General features: G+C 41.3%; 1 protein-coding gene across 1 annotated transcript; it reads right to left on the reverse strand.

Annotated features, from left to right (window-relative positions):
* Nucleotides 1-1,166: 1,166 nt before the first annotated feature.
* Nucleotides 1,167-17,770, reverse strand: gabrr1 (gamma-aminobutyric acid type A receptor subunit rho1). The gene is made up of 10 exons (XM_060883259.1): nucleotides 17,667-17,770; nucleotides 13,163-13,213; nucleotides 12,816-12,922; nucleotides 12,496-12,563; nucleotides 11,642-11,865; nucleotides 5,867-5,949; nucleotides 5,498-5,638; nucleotides 3,275-3,427; nucleotides 2,394-2,590; nucleotides 1,167-1,547 (listed from the first exon to the last, which is right to left on the reverse strand). The coding sequence occupies exons 1-10, from the start codon at nucleotides 17,768-17,770 to the stop codon at nucleotides 1,251-1,253; spliced, it is 1,425 nt and encodes a 474-aa protein (XP_060739242.1). The 3' UTR covers nucleotides 1,167-1,250.
* Between the last annotated feature and the right edge of the window lie 665 nt (nucleotides 17,771-18,435).

Genomic DNA, 18,435 nt, shown 5'->3' on the forward strand with positions numbered 1-18,435 from the left:
CTCTCATCAACGAGGTGGTTCCTTCTGCTGCTCACTCAATGTTTTTTACTTTATTGCACCATTCTGAGTAAACTCTAAAGACTGTTGTGGGTGAAAATCCATGGAGATCCGTTGACCAGTTACAGAAATACTCCTACTAGCCAGTCTGGTACCAACAATCACGCCATGGTCAAAATAACTAAGATTTTTATTTGTGATGTTTTATTTCCGGGGGTCACGGTGGCTTAGTGGTTAGCACGTTCGCCTCACACCTCCAGGGTTGGGTGTTCGATCCCCACCTCCGCCTTGTGTGTGTGGAGTTTGCATGTTCTCCCCGTGCCTCGGGGGTTTTCTCCGGGTACTCCGGTTTCCTCTCCCGGTCCAAAGACATGCATGGTAGGTTGATTGGCATCTGTGGAAAATTGTCCGTAGTGTGTGACTGTGTGAGTGAATGAGAGTGTGTGTGTGTGTGTGCCCTGCGATGGATTGGCACTCCGTCCAGGGTGTATCCTGCCTTGATGCCCGATGACGCCTGAGACAGGCTCCACGTGACCCAAGATAGTTCGGATAAGCGGTAGAAAATGAATGAATGAATGAATGAATGTTTTATTTCCCATCCTGATGGTTGATCGGTGCAGGATGTTATGCACTGCACTGCTGACACATGATGTAAATGTACAGGTGTTCCTAATAAAGTGCTCGGTCAGGTTTTTCCTCACAAGTGAAAATAAAAGTATTGGCCCCTGTAATTGTCATAGGGATCCCCTCCTAGTAAAGAAGCCTAGAATTTACTAACTTACTATTACAGTGAAGGTGTAGGAAATGCACCTTTGACACAATGTTGGGCCCTTGAGCGTGGCCCCTAACACTATATGCTTCCTTCACTCAATGTTCTGACCCAAAGGAATATGCAAAGAAAAAATCTCTCTTTACTACAACTAATAAAGCCTTTCTTTTCTTCTTTCTCTTCTCCAATCTGAAAAACCTGGCTCTTTCAGAAAAGGGATGTAACACAATCCTAACGTGGGTGAGACTTAAACCTGCACCAAAAATGCATCTGAATGTCAAAATGCATCTGATCTCACAAATACTGTGCCAGCAAGCTAACTCAGTGTGCGTATTTGTATCTGTTGCAGCACGTTATCTGTAAATAACGCACTGATATTCTGTTACATCTCTCTTCCAGATGACCAGGTTATCAAGAAAATAATCAGGAAATATCTTCATCATGAAAACACTGTCTGGATGAAGCAGGTGAGCGGCAGCTGCTGTTAGGAATAAATGGACCAGTATATGATATTGAAGACTGTGTAAGCTCCAGGGAAGATCACACGTGAGTACTTGTCTATGGCGTGAGTGTCGATCCAGACGCCGTAGGCGCGAGACTTTCCGGCTGGGCCGTGAGCGCCCTGCTCCTTGTCCATTGCCAACTGCACCAGCATGTGCTCTCTCTTGTCTCCATTCACCTCAGACACACCGTAATGACCCGTAGTCATGTTGTCCATCTCGCTGTAGCTGCTGCTCATCATCACGTGTCCTGCATGAGACATCCCGCACGTGCACGGCAGCTGGAGAGGGAGAAACGTGTCACAGTTGTGACTTCGCACGTAAAATTAATTATGTTTTTATTAAATAGTTATGATTCAGATATCACAAGAAATTCTATTAAAGTTATTCAACATAAAATAATCACAAAATTACCTGCAAAATAATTTAACACAAATAACAAGTTCACATCTGAACCAATAATGTTTAAAAAAAAAAAAAATAAATAATAATTTTTAGAGAATTAAAACATTGAACAGAAATAAATATAAAAATAGCTGCATAAACGTCTCAGTGTTTTTTAATAGAGAGCCAATTAATAGAGAGTCAATTCCAATTAATAAATTATGACCATCTAATTAAAATAAGGGGCACGGTGGCTTAGTGGTTAGCATGTTCTCCTCACACCTCCAGGGTTGTGGGTTCGATTCCCGCCTCCACCTTGTGTGTGTGGAGTTTCCATGTTCTCCCCGTGCCTCGGGGGTTTCCTCCGGGTACTCCGGTTTCCTCCCCCGGTCCAAAGACATGCATGGTAGGTTGATTGGCATCTCTGGAAAATTGTCTGTAGTGTGTGATTGCGTGAGTGAATGAGAGTGTGTGTGTGCCCTGCGATGGGTTGGCACTCTGTCCAGGGTGTATCCTGCCTTGATGCCCGATGACGCCTGAGATAGGCACAGGCTCCCTGTGACCCGAGGTAGTTCGGATAAGCGGCAGAAGATGAATGAATGAATGAATAATTAAAATAATTCTCTGCCTTATGATCCAAATAAACACCGTGTCCGATAGGAAGAAAATCCTTAATGCAGGATATTTGTGTTCAAATCACCTTTACCAGTTTGAACACAGAAGACCACATGGTTTAATCTTACCTTCTCTCTGAGCTTCCTCTCTCTGCGTTCCTGCAGAGTGGACAGATAGTTAACCGCTGCGTACTCGATGACAGAAAGGAAGACGAAGACGAAGCTGACCCACAGGTAGATGTCTACGGCTTTGATGTAGGACACTCGGGGCATGGACGCATTTACGCCTGTGATGATGGTGGACATGGTGAGCACCGTGGTGATGCCTAAATAATAACAAAAAATATACATATATATAAATAAATCAACAAAAATTCAATATGTTGTTTTTTTTTTTTTTTACTTGGTGAAACTATAGACATAATTTCATTCATTCATTCATTTTCTACCGCTTATCCGAACTACCTCGGGTCACAGGGAGCCTGTGCCTATCATCGGGCATCAAGGCAGGATACACCCTGGACGGAGTGCAAACCCATCGCAGGACACACACACACTCTCATTCACTCACGCACTCACACACTATGGACAATTTTCCAGAGATGCCAATCAACCTACCATGCATGTCTTTGGACCGGGGGAGAAAACCGGAGTACCCGGAGGAAACCCCCGAGGCACGGGGAGAACATGCAAACTCCACACACACAAGGTGGAGGCGGGAATCGAACCCCCAACCCTGGAGGTGTGAGGCGAACGTGCTAACCACTAAGCCACCGTGCCCCCCTCGACATCATTTCAAATATATAAATGGAGAACAGTAACAATACTACAAGACAGGACAGAACATCATCTCAGCATTGTTGGCTTAGTCATATTCTGCCTGACCTTTTACAGGACGAGTTAAACATATTAGCGGCAGAATAAGAGAAGGTTCAGGTTAGTGTGTGATACGATTGTATTTTGAATGATGAAAAAAAAAAAAGGACATCAAATATGAAAGGGTGTCTCACCGAGAGGAACTCTGGCAGGGACAGCGCGCCGGTCGATCCAGAAGGACACCCAGGACAGCATGACCATCAGAGTAGCAGGAAAGTAGGTCTGAAGCAGGAAGAAGAAAATGTGACGTCTCAGGGTGAAGTTGATGTACAGACGGTTGTACCAACCTGGAGAACAGACAGAAAGTCAGTGTAAATGTAAACTGGAAACAGTTCTTATTCTTAAGTGCATAAAAAAAACACGTCAAAAACTAAACTAGGATAAAGACCAGTTTCTTTCACACTGGTAGTTTGCACGACTGAACCTGAGACGACCTGTAGGAAGCGGCGTGAGCTCGGTTACGACCGTGCCGTGATTCCTGTGAATACGAATGCAACTCGGACTCGTGCCCGTGTGTGTAGCAAGTAAAGTAACCTGCGTGTGTGTTGTAGCCAATGATGACATCATTAATTGTAGCACGAGTGGCAGGAAAACCATACGTTACTGCACATAATAGCACCAAATTAGTAAAAAATAAATAAAAAGTATTAGGGTGAGTTCATATGGTTGTGTTCTCCACGCTTCACGTTTCAGATGATGCATGATGAACGCAAATGAACTGCGGTTTGAAGTGAACCTAAAACCAGGACAATGCGACAGGGGAAAACAATCACATTAGGATTTATGGAGAATCACCGCCATGAGAGCTAGTACAGTATTCCTATGGGCTCAGATCTTGTGTTAAATACTTCTTTTTTTTTTGCGTCCATGATGTAATTTGTGCGGCACATTAACGGACCCTCAGTGCAATCTTTCTGGTTCTGTAACACGTCATGGCTGTACAAAACTGTACATATGTAATAAATGTATATGTGACTAATTAAGGCTTTCTTCTTCTTCTTCTGTTTCTTTTTCTTCTGTTTCTTTTTCTTCTGTTTCTTTTTCTTCTTCTGTTTCTTTTTCTTCTGTTTCTTTTTCCTCTTCTTCTGTTTCTTTTTCCTCTTCTTCTGTTTCTTTTTCTTCTGTTTCTTTTTCCTCTTCTTCTGTTTCTTTTTCTTTTTCTTCTGTTTCTTTTTCTTCTTCTTCTGTTTCTTTTTCCTCTTCTTCTGTTTCTTCTTCTTCTTCTTCTTCTTCTTCTGTTTCTTTTTCTTCTTCTTCTGTTTCTTTTTCCTCTTCTTCTGTTTCTTCTTCTTCTTCTTCTTCTTCTGTTTCTTTTTCTTCTGTTTCTTCTTCTTCTTCTGTTTCTTTTTCCTCTTCTGTTTCTTTTTCTTCTTCTGTTTCTTTTTCTTTTTCTTCTGTTTCTTTTTCCTCTTCTGTTTCTTTTTCCTCTTCTTCTGTTTCTTCTTCTTCTTCTTCTTCTGTTTCTTTTTCCTCTTCTGTTTTTTTTTCTTCTTCTTCTGTTTCTTTTTCTTCTTCTTCTGTTTCTTTTTCCTCTTCTTCTGTTTCTTCTTCTTCTTCTTCTTCTTCTGTTTCTTTTTCCTCTTCTGTTTTTTTTTCTTCTTCTTCTGTTTCTTTTTCTTCTTCTTCTGTTTCTTTTTCTTCTTCTTCTGTTTCTTTTTCCTCTTCTTCTGTTTCTTTTTCCTCTTCTTCTGTTTCTTCTTCTTCTTCTTCTTCTGTTTCTTTTTCCTCTTCTTCTGTTTTTTTTCTTCTTCTTCTGTTTCTTTTTCTTCTTCTGTTTCTTTTTCTTCTTCTTCCTCTTCTTCTTCTTTTGTTTCTTTTTCTTCTTCTTCTGTTTCTTTCTCTTCTTCTTCCTCTTCTTCTTCTGTTTCTTTTTCTTCCTCTTCTTCTTCTGTTTCTTTTTCTTCTTCTTCTGTTTCTTTTTCTTCTTCCTCTTCTTCTTCTGTTTCTTTTTCTTCTTCTTCCTCTTCTTCTTCTGTTTCTTTTTCTTCTTCTTCCTCTTCTTCTTCTGTTTCTTTTTCTTTTTCTTCTTCTTCTGTTTCTTTTTCTTTTTCTTCTTCCTCTTCTTCTTCTTCTTCTTCTTCTTCCTGCTAGACCTGGAAGCCTTATTTAACAATAATACGATTAGCAACACTGAAAGCACTTCTGCCTCTTCTTGACAAGGACGATGATGGATGTATCAGATGTGTTTTATCAGCTTTACATACGATGACGGTGATATTAGTTCTCGTCACATTAGCGTAACCGGTGGCACATAACGAAAGGAAGTCGGACACCATTGTGTTATAGTGCTGTTGTTATTAATATTAGTATTATTATTATTACTTCTTCCAGACACACTAAGCTGTGTGACACGCTACCTGTGCTGCTGTAGAAGGCCAGTTTTGAGGTAGTGTGAAACTCCTGAATGAGGAACTGAGAGAGTGAAATCTTGTCATCCGTCTTCAGAGAGTCGTTCCCTTTCTTCCAGTAGAGCATCAGATCGTCGTCCGTGTACGCGTCTATAAAGAAGCAGGAATGGTTCAGAACTAAAAGTCTAGAACCTTATTAAGCTAGCCTTGAAAAGAAATTTAAGAAGTAAATAAATATCATGTGTTTACAATTTTGAAGGACTGAATTTAACTCTTTCATCTACTGGCTTTCACACTTTAAATTACTGGACATTTTTAATCAGTTTTGCACAAAATATGATCGAGTTTGAGTTACAGAATAAAGGCACAGATGCTCACAGCTTTCGATCTCCAATGAACAAGTCTGAGTATCAAGAGGAAAGTGGCTGAGGTCCATGTTACACATAGCTGTAACGGTGACCCTGAGAGTATCACACACACACACACACACACACACACACACACACACACACACACACACACACACACCCCTATATAAACAATGAGAATACAACATTCTGCATTTATAGATTTAAATATTAATTCATAATTATTACATGAACATTTTTCTAATCTCTAATAATGTCTTTTTTGATGTAACGCTGCTGAATTCTCATTTTTGTTTGGTGTTGGAGTCGATTCATTCTCTGTAACAGCGACTCTGCACCAAATCACCTCTATGTTAATGCGAGCGTATCATTTCTAAACACACTCCACACACACGGATGTTAAAACCGTGTGTAATTCTTGATACGGTGATGTTTTACCCGAGGAGACGTTTCATTAGCAGAGTTTCGAACGTTAGCTCTTTGTACCAATCGGCAATAAAGCTGTGAATGAAGTTCGGCAACACGCGAAAGTCTTTAAAGGTGGGGTGCACGTTGTTTGAGAAATGCTTCAGAAAACCGAGTCGGGCCGACAAACAAAACAAACGTGTAGCCAATTAGCAGAAAGGGGCGTGTCTTGTCAATATGCGGCAGAGAGAGTGTTCAGTGCACATGTCTGACATTAGCAGAAAGGGGCGTGTCTTGTCAATATGCGGCAGAGAGAGTGTTCAGTGCACATGTCTGACATTAGCAGAAAGGGGCGTGTCTTGTCAATATGCGGCAGAGAGAGTGTTCAGTGCACATGTCTGACATTAGCAGAAAGGGGCGTGTCTTGTCAATATGCGGCAGAGAGAGTGTTCAGTCGCATGTCTGACATTAGCAGAAAGGGGCGTGTCTTGTCAATATGCGGCAGAGAGAGTGTTCAGTGCACATGTCTGACATTAGCAGAAAGGGGCGTGTCTTGTCAATATGCGGCAGAGAGAGTGTTCAGTGCACATGTCTGACATTCGCAGAAAGGGGCGTGTCTTGTCAATATGCGGCAGAGAGAGTGTTCAGTCGCATGTCTGACATTAGCAGAAAGGGGCGTGTCTTGTCAATATGCGGCAGAGAGAGTGTTCAGTGCACATGTCTGACATTAGCAGAAAGGGGCGTGTCTTGTCAATATGCGGCAGAGAGAGTGTTCAGTCGCATGTCTGACATTAGCAGAAAGGGGCGTGTCTTGTCAATATGCGGCAGAGAGAGTGTTCAGTGCACATGTCTGACATTAGCAGAAAGGGGCGTGTCTTGTCAATATGTGGCAGAGAGAGTGTTCAGTGCGCATGTGTGACATTAGCAGAAAGGGGCGTGTCTTGTCAATATGCGGCAGAGAGAGTGTTCAGTGCACATGTCTGACATTAGCAGAAAGGGGCGTGTCTTGTCAATATGCGGCAGAGAGAGTGTTCAGTCGCATGTCTGACATTAGCAGAAAGGGGCGTGTCTTGTCAATATGCGGCAGAGAGAGTGTTCAGTCGCATGTCTGACATTAGCAGAAAGGGGCGTGTCTTGTCAATATGCGGCGGAGGGAGTGTTCAGTCGCATGTCTGACATTAGCAGAAAGGGGCGTGTCTTGTCAATATGTGGCAGAGAGAGTGTTCAGTGCGCATGTCTGACATTAGCAGAAAGGGGCGTGTCTTGTCAATATGCGGCAGAGAGAGTGTTCAGTCGCATGTCTGACATTAGCAGAAAGGGGCGTGTCTTGTCAATATGCGGCAGAGAGAGTGTTCAGTGCACATGTCTGACATTAGCAGAAAGGGGCGTGTCTTGTCAATATGCGGCAGAGAGAGTGTTCAGTCGCATGTCTGACATTAGCAGAAAGGGGCGTGTCTTGTCAATATGCGGCAGAGAGAGTGTTCAGTGCACATGTCTGACATTAGCAGAAAGGGGCGTGTCTTGTCAATATGTGGCAGAGAGAGTGTTCAGTGCGCATGTGTGACATTAGCAGAAAGGGGCGTGTCTTGTCAATATGCGGCAGAGAGAGTGTTCAGTGCACATGTCTGACATTAGCAGAAAGGGGCGTGTCTTGTCAATATGCGGCAGAGAGAGTGTTCAGTCGCATGTCTGACATTAGCAGAAAGGGGCGTGTCTTGTCAATATGCGGCAGAGAGAGTGTTCAGTCGCATGTCTGACATTAGCAGAAAGGGGCGTGTCTTGTCAATATGCGGCGGAGGGAGTGTTCAGTCGCATGTCTGACATTAGCAGAAAGGGGCGTGTCTTGTCAATATGTGGCAGAGAGAGTGTTCAGTGCGCATGTCTGACATTAGCAGAAAGGGGCGTGTCTTGTCAATATGCGGCAGAGAGAGTGTTCAGTGCACATGTCTGACATTAGCAGAAAGGGGCGTGTCTTGTCAATATGCGGCAGAGAGAGTGTTCAGTCGCATGTCTGACATTAGCAGAAAGGGACGTGTCTTGTCAATATGCGGCGGAGGGAGTGTTCAGTCGCATGTCTGACATTAGCAGAAAGGGGCGTGTCTTGTCAATATGCGGCGGAGGGAGTGTTCAGTCGCATGTCTGACATTAGCAGAAAGGGGCGTGTCTTGTCAATATGCGGCGGAGGGAGTGTTCAGTCGCATGTCTGACATTAGCAGAAAGGGGCGTGTCTTGTCAATATGTGGCAGAGAGAGTGTTCAGTGCGCATGTCTGACATTAGCAGAAAGGGGCGTGTCTTGTCAATATATGGCAGAGAGAGTGTTCAGTGCGCATGTGTGACATTAGCAGAAAGGGGCGTGTCTTGTCAATATGCGGCAGAGAGAGTGTTCAGTGCACATGTCTGACATTAGCAGAAAGGGGCGTGTCTTGTCAATATGCGGCAGAGAGAGTGTTCAGTCGCATGTCTGACATTAGCAGAAAGGGGCGTGTCTTGTCAATATGCGGCAGAGAGAGTGTTCAGTGCACATGTCTGACATTAGCAGAAAGGGGCGTGTCTTGTCAATATGCGGCAGAGAGAGTGTTCAGTCGCATGTCTGACATTAGCAGAAAGGGGCGTGTCTTGTCAATATGCGGCGGAGGGAGTGTTCAGTCGCATGTCTGACATTAGCAGAAAGGGGCGTGTCTTGTCAATATGTGGCAGAGAGAGTGTTCAGTGCGCATGTCTGACATTAGCAGAAAGGGGCGTGTCTTGTCAATATGCGGCAGAGAGAGTGTTCAGTCGCATGTCTGACATTAGCAGAAAGGGGCGTGTCTTGTCAATATGTGGCAGAGAGAGTGTTCAGTGCGCATGTCTGACATTAGCAGAAAGGGGCGTGTCTTGTCAATATGTGGCAGAGAGAGTGTTCAGTCGCATGTCTGACATTAGCAGAAAGGGGCGTGTCTTGTCAATATATGGCAGAGAGAGTGTTCAGTCACATGTCTGACATTAGCAGAAAGGGGCGTGTCTTGTCAATATGTGGCAGAGAGAGTGTTCAGTCGCATGTCTGACATTAGCAGAAAGGGGCGTGTCTTGTCAATATATGGCAGAGAGAGTGTTCAGTCACATGTCTGACATTAGCAGAAAGGGGCGTGTCTTGTCAATATATGGCAGAGAGAGTGTTCAGTCACATGTCTGACATTAGCAGAAAGGGGCGTGTCTTGTCAATATATGGCAGAGAGAGTGTTCAGTCGCATGTCTGACATTAGCAGAAAGGGGCGTGTCTTGTCAATATATGGCAGAGAGAGTGTTCAGTGCGCATGTGTGACATTAGCAGAAAGGGGCGTGTCTTGTCAATATATGGCAGAGAGAGTGTTCAGTGCGCATGTGTGACATTAGCACAAAGCGATTGAAACATTGACATGGTGGAAAAAAACGAAAAGCGAAATAAGGCTTACGATAAGGCAAGAACCAGGACCCGTGTAAATATAGGATCAGCTTTCCAGCACTGGAGAGAACTGAATGTCTTCTGCGTGAAACGGAGCTAAACCTTTCATGGTACAACACACAGTACTACAAAAACACATCTGTATTAACATAGTATTACTCATTGTGTTCATTTACTGATAAACACATCCCCTCGGCCAGCCGCCCCAACAGGTTCCGCCATAATAGTTGCCTGGGTTACGTATGTACGTGTGGGGCGGAGCTATAAAACAGGGGTGACACCCATTTGGGTTAGGGGCGTGTTTGTTTTGGTGATTTCAAATGTCAACATCGGCTTTCAAACATCGTGCACCGCACCTTTAAGATGGAAGGCTTGATACAGTAAGTAACTGTGTTTTTTTGTCTTATTAACAAAAAAAAGGTTAAGTAAAGAGAGAACAGTTTAATGTTTAATGCTGCTGTACATAACAGTGATTATTAATTATATAGACTTATATAGCGTTGCGTTTGAAGCCGAGGTTTTTTTTTAAGAATCAAAATCTATCATTTATTAAAAATGATAAATGATAAAGTGTTGAAAAATATTTTACGTATTCCACGTGGCATGGTGTAAAGATTACAGTCAACAAGTCATGACGTTTCAGACTTTTCCCCTGTAAACGTTCCACAGTTTCTTAGCTACTTAATTTTTCTTTATACGGAGGTTTGGAAACGCCCGGCTGTGGTTGGTGTGAGTGAACGTGACCCAGCTTCAGTAGCGGGTTGGAGATTAACCCCTCGTCGATGAGCTAGATTTGTCTTTCCCACATGTCGGTCACATGGCCTCACATCTGCACGCCCCACAATTCCTGGAACAGAAGCAGTATTACCACCGTGCATGTCCTGTATTGTGGAGATTTAACTAATGTGAGCTGTGATGAATCAAATAATACCGGAGTTAAAGGGTGACATCACATCTAGGGGAAGCACTAAACCCACTGACAATCCATTGCCATTGCCTGGGAGATTATAAGAGCTTTAAACATGCTGCGGTTCTTCCAGCAGTGATTACGTTCTTCTGATTATGGTGTGGACCGTGATTTCAGCTCTCTGATAGTTACTCAAAACGCTTTGTTTGTTTTAAAGCGATCGAGTATCCGCGGTGTTAGAAGACAAGAGGAGGAGACAACAAAGTGCATCGAAAATTTCCCTTCAAACCCAGATTTCTTTTCTCTATAATGCTGATTTTCATCAGCTGGTTAACAAAAACTCCCTTACATTATGTAATTAATATGCAGAAAATTAAATATTTATTTGCCCTGTGATGGGTTGGCACTCCGTCCAGGGTGTATCCTGCCTTGATGCCCGATGACGCCTGAGATAGGCACAGGCTCCCCGTGACCCGAGGTAGTTCGGATAAGCGGTAGAAAATGAGTGAGTGAGTGAGTAAATATTATTATTTGTTATTATTATTAATAATAATATATATATTATTATATATGGTTATATATTATTATTATTATTGTTATTTATTGTTAATTAATTATTATTTGAATATTTACACATTAATATAACTATAATTATTAACTAATTAGTATATCTTAATATTAAAATTATAGAACACTCATTATATGTTTTGTTTTTTTAGATGATTTCTTGCTTTTTTTTGTTTCAGGTTCTAATCTGCAACTTTTTTTTTTTTTTTTTTTTTTGATAAAAAAGGAAATTGTTTGTGTTTAAAGCTTGTAAATTTTTTTCCTGGCTGCCAAATAATGGAATTTGTGCCTGTTTTGATTGTGTCTACATTCAGCATTGAATTTCTTTATGCCACACGCCACAGTTATAGAAATTATAGTTTTGTAATAGTTAATATTTAAGTTTTTACCTGCTGTGAATTAAGGGACATATTAATAGAAATTTCGGTGTATAAAGGCATCTGTGAAATGTTGTAAATGTAACACCGAGGCATCGTTTCGTTACCTGACGCTGTAGAGCACTTTGCCGTCCGGATAGACCCTGAGCATGACGTTGTCCGTCGTCGTGTCGTGGATGAAGGAGCGTTTGGAGTGAACGAAGAACATGTCAGGAACCCAGATCTTCTTCACTAACCGGCTGTCGAAAGTCATGCTCTGGTTGGTCTTGCCTGAGAAGGACAGGCGCTCATCTTTCCAATAGTGCCTCAGGTACAGAGTCATGGTGAAGTCCTGACACACAATAACAGCAGCTTCAGTACATTTTTTATTAATCCAGGCTTGGAACAAAGAAAAATCTAGCATGGAGGACGCATTTCCTTTTTTTTTTTTTTTTAAATTTTAAATTTTAACTCTGGGGGCACGGTGGCTTAGTGGTTAGTACGTTCGCCTCACACCTCCAGGGTTGGGGGTTCGATTCCCGCCTCCGCCTTGTGTGTGTGGAGTTTGCATGTTCTCCCCGTGCCTCGGGGGTTTCCTCCGGGTACTCCGGTTTCCTCCTCAACATGGTAGGTTGATTGGCATCTCTGGAAAATTGTCCGTAGTGTGTGATTGCGTGAGTGAATGAGAGAGTGTGTGTGTGTGTGCCCTGTGATGGGTTGGCACTCCTTCCAGGGTGTATCCTGCCTTGATGCCCCGATGACGCCTGAGATAGGCACAGGCTCCCCGTGACCCGAGGTAGTTCGGATAAGCGGTAGAAGATGAGTAAGTGAGTGAGTGAGTGAGTGAGAATTTTAACTCTCATTTCTGGCTTTGACTGACTTGCATATAAAAATAAGTGCATTAACCTGAAAACTGTGTATTATTAGAATCTAGTGTCATCAATGTAACACAAAAAAAAAACACCAAACCAGATTTTATTACCATATCCACTTCAGAGATGGTGTCCAAGCTTTCAACCTGCACGTCCACACCCACAGGAACAGCCGGGCCTGTAAACAATACAGAGGGATTTTTATATGTTCTCTGAGCTTGTTTCAGTAAATAAATGGCTTTAGTTTGGAGTCCTTTTAAACTCACAATAAAAGCAGCAATACATCATGGTCTGATTAAATGGGAAAATAATCAGAGGTGCGTTGGCCAATAGTATTTCTCCTCAATCAAACCAATATGAACGGCTTTTCAGACGCACAGCTTTTACCGGACTGTTACTCACTTCTGTGTATATTTTGTTGTTATTTTACCTCCAAATCCAGGCCGCATTGTGAAATCGTGGTCATCTATGCGGAGGACGTGCTCCGATTTCGGCACCGAGCCCTTGGTGATGTCGGGGCTCCTTTTCAGGACGAGACTTCAACCAGGATCAAATCAGAAATAATTAGAAATAAACAAGGTAAAATCTGTCAAAAGCATCACAGCACAAACGGTACATTAAACTCCTTCTCATTTAACTTTACAATGCTGTTGAGTTAAAAAAAAAAATGTTTCAGCTTCTTTTTTTTTTTTTTTAATCTGGTTTGAAATAACGAAAGGAAATTTACCCAATTTGATAAAGTAACTGCTGTAAAACTATAAAACATAAGAGATTAACCTTCCAGATTTGTGCAATCGTCCCTCTGGTCTTGTAGCATCTCTCCGGGATCTACAACAAAGTAAATACGACAGTAATATTGCCTGGTTTTACTTATTATGTCGCTTTGTAGAAGCCAACATTCTGTTTTCCTATTTAAGCTTAGACAAAAATTTATCAAGAGTAATAACTCCTCCTAGCACCAAATTCAGACATGTTGTAGACCCTGGTCTGAAGTTTGTTGCTATTACTTTTATAAGTGATCTGAGTACCGGTACTTCCGGTACCAGGTCTCAAATTGGCCTTTTTTCCCCATAGACGCCCATTATAAACTTCGGAGGTTTATAACTCGTCAAGCTTTTGAACTATCTACACCAAACTCGACCAGCTCCTTTAGGGTGATACTCTGAACAAAGCTGGTGTACCGACTGGCCTTTCAGTTGTCCCGCAGCCCCGCCCCCAAAATATGCAAAATCAAAAATCTTTTTATAACAAGGACATGTGACATATCAAAACACTCAGAACAATGAGGGGAACTCCCTCACAGGTATTCTGATGATATCACGTGACGTCACATGACATTACGTGATGTCACGTGAAAATTAAAAATTAGCACAACACGGACTTGTGACATACTGTATCAAAACACTCAGCACAATGAGGAGAACTTCCTCAAGAGTATTCGGATGACATCACACGCTCGTCTACACTTACCTCCAAATGTATTGGCACCCTAGCTTTCTGTCTACTTGCTTCCAAAAGTAACACTGACCCTTATGTCCACTCGCCTCCAAAAAGCACCGGCCTTTGCGAATACTTGCATCGTCAAAGCCAACATCAAAGTTTGTCACGACGAACTTTACAAATATAGTTTTGTTTTGTTTTTGCTACGTATGTGAAAGACTTTAATGGGCGAGTTTCATGAAATGACGTCTTTGGTACATCGAATATGGCTGGACTTCATTCAGAAATCGTTACACGGTTAAATTCATCTTGCACGATAACACTGTTGAATCTCTCTGAATTGCTAATATGGAGATTTTTCCTCACCAAATCTCTGCAGCTAAAGATTGTCCAGTTTCGGTGATCTTTTGTCTTTAAAACATCAGATTCCTTTTCTTGAACCCACTGTGGTTCTCCTCTGTCATAATTCATCCACCTCAAGGTACAAGGATGTGTGTTCTGAGCTGCTTTGTTGTAGAGTGGATCATTTAAATGACCTTAGATTTCCTGTCAGCTTGAATAAATTGCGTTGTGTAAAATATGGTGGTTGTCTTCTGTGCTTTATCATTCACAAAGTGCTGAACTCTCTCTCTCTCTCTCTCTCTCTTTCTTTTTTCTTTCTTTCTTTTGCATCATTCTTTTGCATGTAAACTCTAGAGACTGTTGTGTGAAAATCAGCAGTTTCTGTAAAACTCAAACCAGCACAACCGACACCACACTCAAGAAATATCCGAAGCATCAACAAATTAAAATCTGGTGACTTTATGGAGACGGTGAGTTTATTTCACCACTTTTACAATACGTAAGAAAACGTTAGACGTTTTTAAAAAAATAATATATATATATACATACAACATTCCATGGTTAGGAAACGTTTCCTGAAAAGTGAACTAGAAAAGTGTGTTAAAGTGAGAATCGTTCCATTTGTGATCAACTGTGCGACTCTAGAGCAGAAATTCACCCCTGAAGGTCAGAATTAATGAAAGATATTGAAGTTTTCTCCCTAGATGTCACAGGTGATTATGAGGCTTGTGACCTTTTCAAATCCACCCGAATCCAACATTTACAGAATAGATTGAGAGAAAGAGAGAGAGAGAGAGAGAGAGAGAGAGAAAAGATTGTGACCAGGCCAGAGGTATTATACAAGAACAGAATATGGTCAGGTTAATGAAAATCAGATGAGTCCTCATTTTCCTAGCGCTAGATTAATCTGCCATCTGAAGACACGAGTCACCTCTGAATATGCTGTGGTTTAATCGTATTAAAGAGAAAGTCTTATTATGGGAAAAAAAACCCAAACAAACAGAATTTCAGCATATGGTGTTGAACACGTACACACAGATTCATAATGCAAATAAAACACGTGAATGGAAACCCCAATGAACTAAGATTAATACAGAAGAGTTATATAATGTCACCCACACACACACACATGAACACACACACACACACACATGCATGAACACACTCTCCCGCTCTCATGCATGCGTGCATTCTTTGTTCGCTCTTGAGTGATACTGCTCTCAGCGCTTCGCTGCATTCAGAACTACGAGCTTGTCACACAAGATCTCATATCACGTCTTTTCCGTCTCACGCGGCCCTGCAGAGGCTCACATTTTCTGTCACACTGCATTTCCATATCACTTTTATGATGTTTGATGTTACGGCTTTTGTGAAAAACACCAAACTCGTCCGAGCGTATTTGGAAAATTGTTATCTGCATTGTGATACCTGAATCCTTTGAATGTGACGGTGTGGTATTCGGACGTATTCACTGTATCGTGAGATTTTCTCATGAATTAAAGCTCTTGACTTATATTTACATGATTTAATACACTGACTGGTTATTCCTAATAAAGGGGCCAGCGAGTGAAACTCCTGCACAAGTTTATCTGATGTGCATATGGACAGACACTGTTCCCAGGTTAGGATACTGTACGTACAAACAGTCACTTAGGAATGAATAAATACGGTTCATAGTCGATGTTCACATGTCACGTCAGATTAATGCATAGAAAATAAACCATGCCAAATACTGTAGCATCGAACCACAAAGCCTCAAGTCCAGTAAGCAAACCAGTGTTAAGTACAGTATCAGTACGGTGATGTTCTCCACAACCCATTTAACCTGCATTGCCTTTGTTTCGTAAAAACTAGCACATTTTACGATATCTTTATCTTTGGAGCGTTCCCTGTTACTATAGAAACGATACAATATTATAAAACGCACACTGATACAAACGTCTGAGTCAGAGGAAATGAATCAACACCTTCTGACCAATCAGATTCAAGAATTCAACAGCGCTGTGAATCTCAAATTATAATCCAGATGTAGATACATGGAATCGTGCTGGAATTAAACCAACATTATGTGGCCATTTAAAGCACTTTAGGAAATTTTAAATGGGTTTAATGTGTACATTTTCACATAAAATGCCAGAGCATGGAGATGTTAGACCGGATGTACAGGAACGAGGGTAGATGTTTAATCAGAGAAGTGTTTCACTCATTATTTCTCTGCTTTCAGGTGACATTCATTTGGCTGATTGATTTGGCTTCTTGTGTAGGTAAAGCGCTTTGGATGGTACATGCGCATACACACACATACACACACAAGCACACACAAGTACACAAACACACACACATACACAAGCACACACAGCTTGTGAGTGTTTAGTATTTAGTTAATTTATCAATTAATTAAAAGCATGAGCCCAACACAACATTATACATCACACATAACATATCTGCCCAGATTAACCTTCACTCTCAGCTGTCACTAAATTCACATTTTCATAAGCTTATTTTCACAAACCTACAGCACAACGTCTATTGCAATAACACACACAAAAGTCATCTACACACAGGGCACCACTCAGGTCCAATCAGAAGACTTGCAAAACACATTGCATAGAAAAATAATTTCCACAAACATTTTCTGGATAATTAATGGCTCTACATTTCTAAATCTATTTAAACGAGTTCCTGTAGTTAGGCAACAAGAAAAGATGGAACAAAAAAGGAAGAAAAAGAAAGAAAGTTAGCTTTAAAGTAATGACCAGGTTGTTTGGAAGAAAGCTGCACCTCACCTGTTTTAGATCGAACTAGACACTAGAAAGGTTTCACTGAAAAACTAAATAATGGTTTCTACACAATCGACGATTATGAATAGACGACAGAATAAATGAGAGTTCAAGAATAAGATCATTGTGACAAAACATGAAGACAAAACAATAAGTACAGAAAATGTTAAAGTGTTAATTCAATTTCACTTAGAAATAATACATAAATCTTTGTCTTGTAATTTAGATTAACAGGAGTCAGTGCAGTATGTAAAAGAATAGAAAGCTAAAGATTAAAAATGAATATATGTAAAATATATATATACACACATCACCATGCTCACTGTATGCTACATTAAAAAAAAAAAAAAAAAAAAAATATATATATATAGAGCATACAGTGAGTATGGTGATGTGTGTGTGTGTGTATATATATATATATATATATATACACACACACGATTACAATATATATATATTATATACAATATAAAATTAATTATGATTTTTTTTAATGTAGCATGCAGTGAGCATGGTGATGTGTGTATATATATATATATATATATATATATATATATACACACACACACACACACACACACACAGTATATATATGGTGATGTTTAAACCAGGGCACGTTTAGGAACTGTAATTAATCCAGAAAGTTAACCTTCCTTGTGCTCTGACTCTGTATAATTAACACTGTTTATTGAGACAGTGCACGTGACTGTCCTTCTTACCTGAGCTTCCTGCAGGTGTGAAGTTTCAGTCCCCTGGTTAGAACCTGTGTGCCGCACGCGCCCAGCATCACCACACACAGCAGCGCGAGCAGGTCCGCGCGCATGGCGCCTTCATCAAAACGCGTGAAATAATCCTGGATTTAAACAAGTGCACAGTGAACTGAAATGTGAACTAAAAACGGTTACGCTTCCCTGGCGCAAGTGTTACAGTCCCATACTACACGTACAAGGAAATATTACCCTCCCCGCACTCGGTTTGGAGATAAATACCCCGGCTCTGTCTCAAACCACGTGCTGTTCCCTACACAAGCGCACGCGCAGGGTTTGCATTATTGCACTCAGTAGGATCCCTAGATCAATAACAGAGCTATTTTGGATCAAGCCATGAATCAACTGTGTATTTTAATGCATATTACGTAATGTTTATACACAGACAAGTGTGTGACCATAAGGATGTTACCAACAACACTAATATACACCATACACAATATATAGTGTATAAAATATTATGGACACTTAAACATCAATATAAATATGTGCTTAGTGAACATCTGGACAAAAAAAGGGTGTGATGGTGAAGTGTGCATGAACATCTGGGCAGATAGTGTTTTACTGAAAGCTTTCTCACAAAGCATCATTCATACCCAGTGTGTAGATCTCCACATAGACAGAACTGGGGACCGTGGAGCTGTAAGATGGCAGTGATGCCCACCATGCCAATGTGTCACCCTCTAACTAAGGAGATTCACAGGAAGCCAAGGGCAACAAT

Source organism: Tachysurus vachellii, chromosome 12, assembly GCF_030014155.1.
Source record: "Tachysurus vachellii isolate PV-2020 chromosome 12, HZAU_Pvac_v1, whole genome shotgun sequence".
Lineage (NCBI taxonomy): Eukaryota > Metazoa > Chordata > Actinopteri > Siluriformes > Bagridae > Tachysurus > Tachysurus vachellii.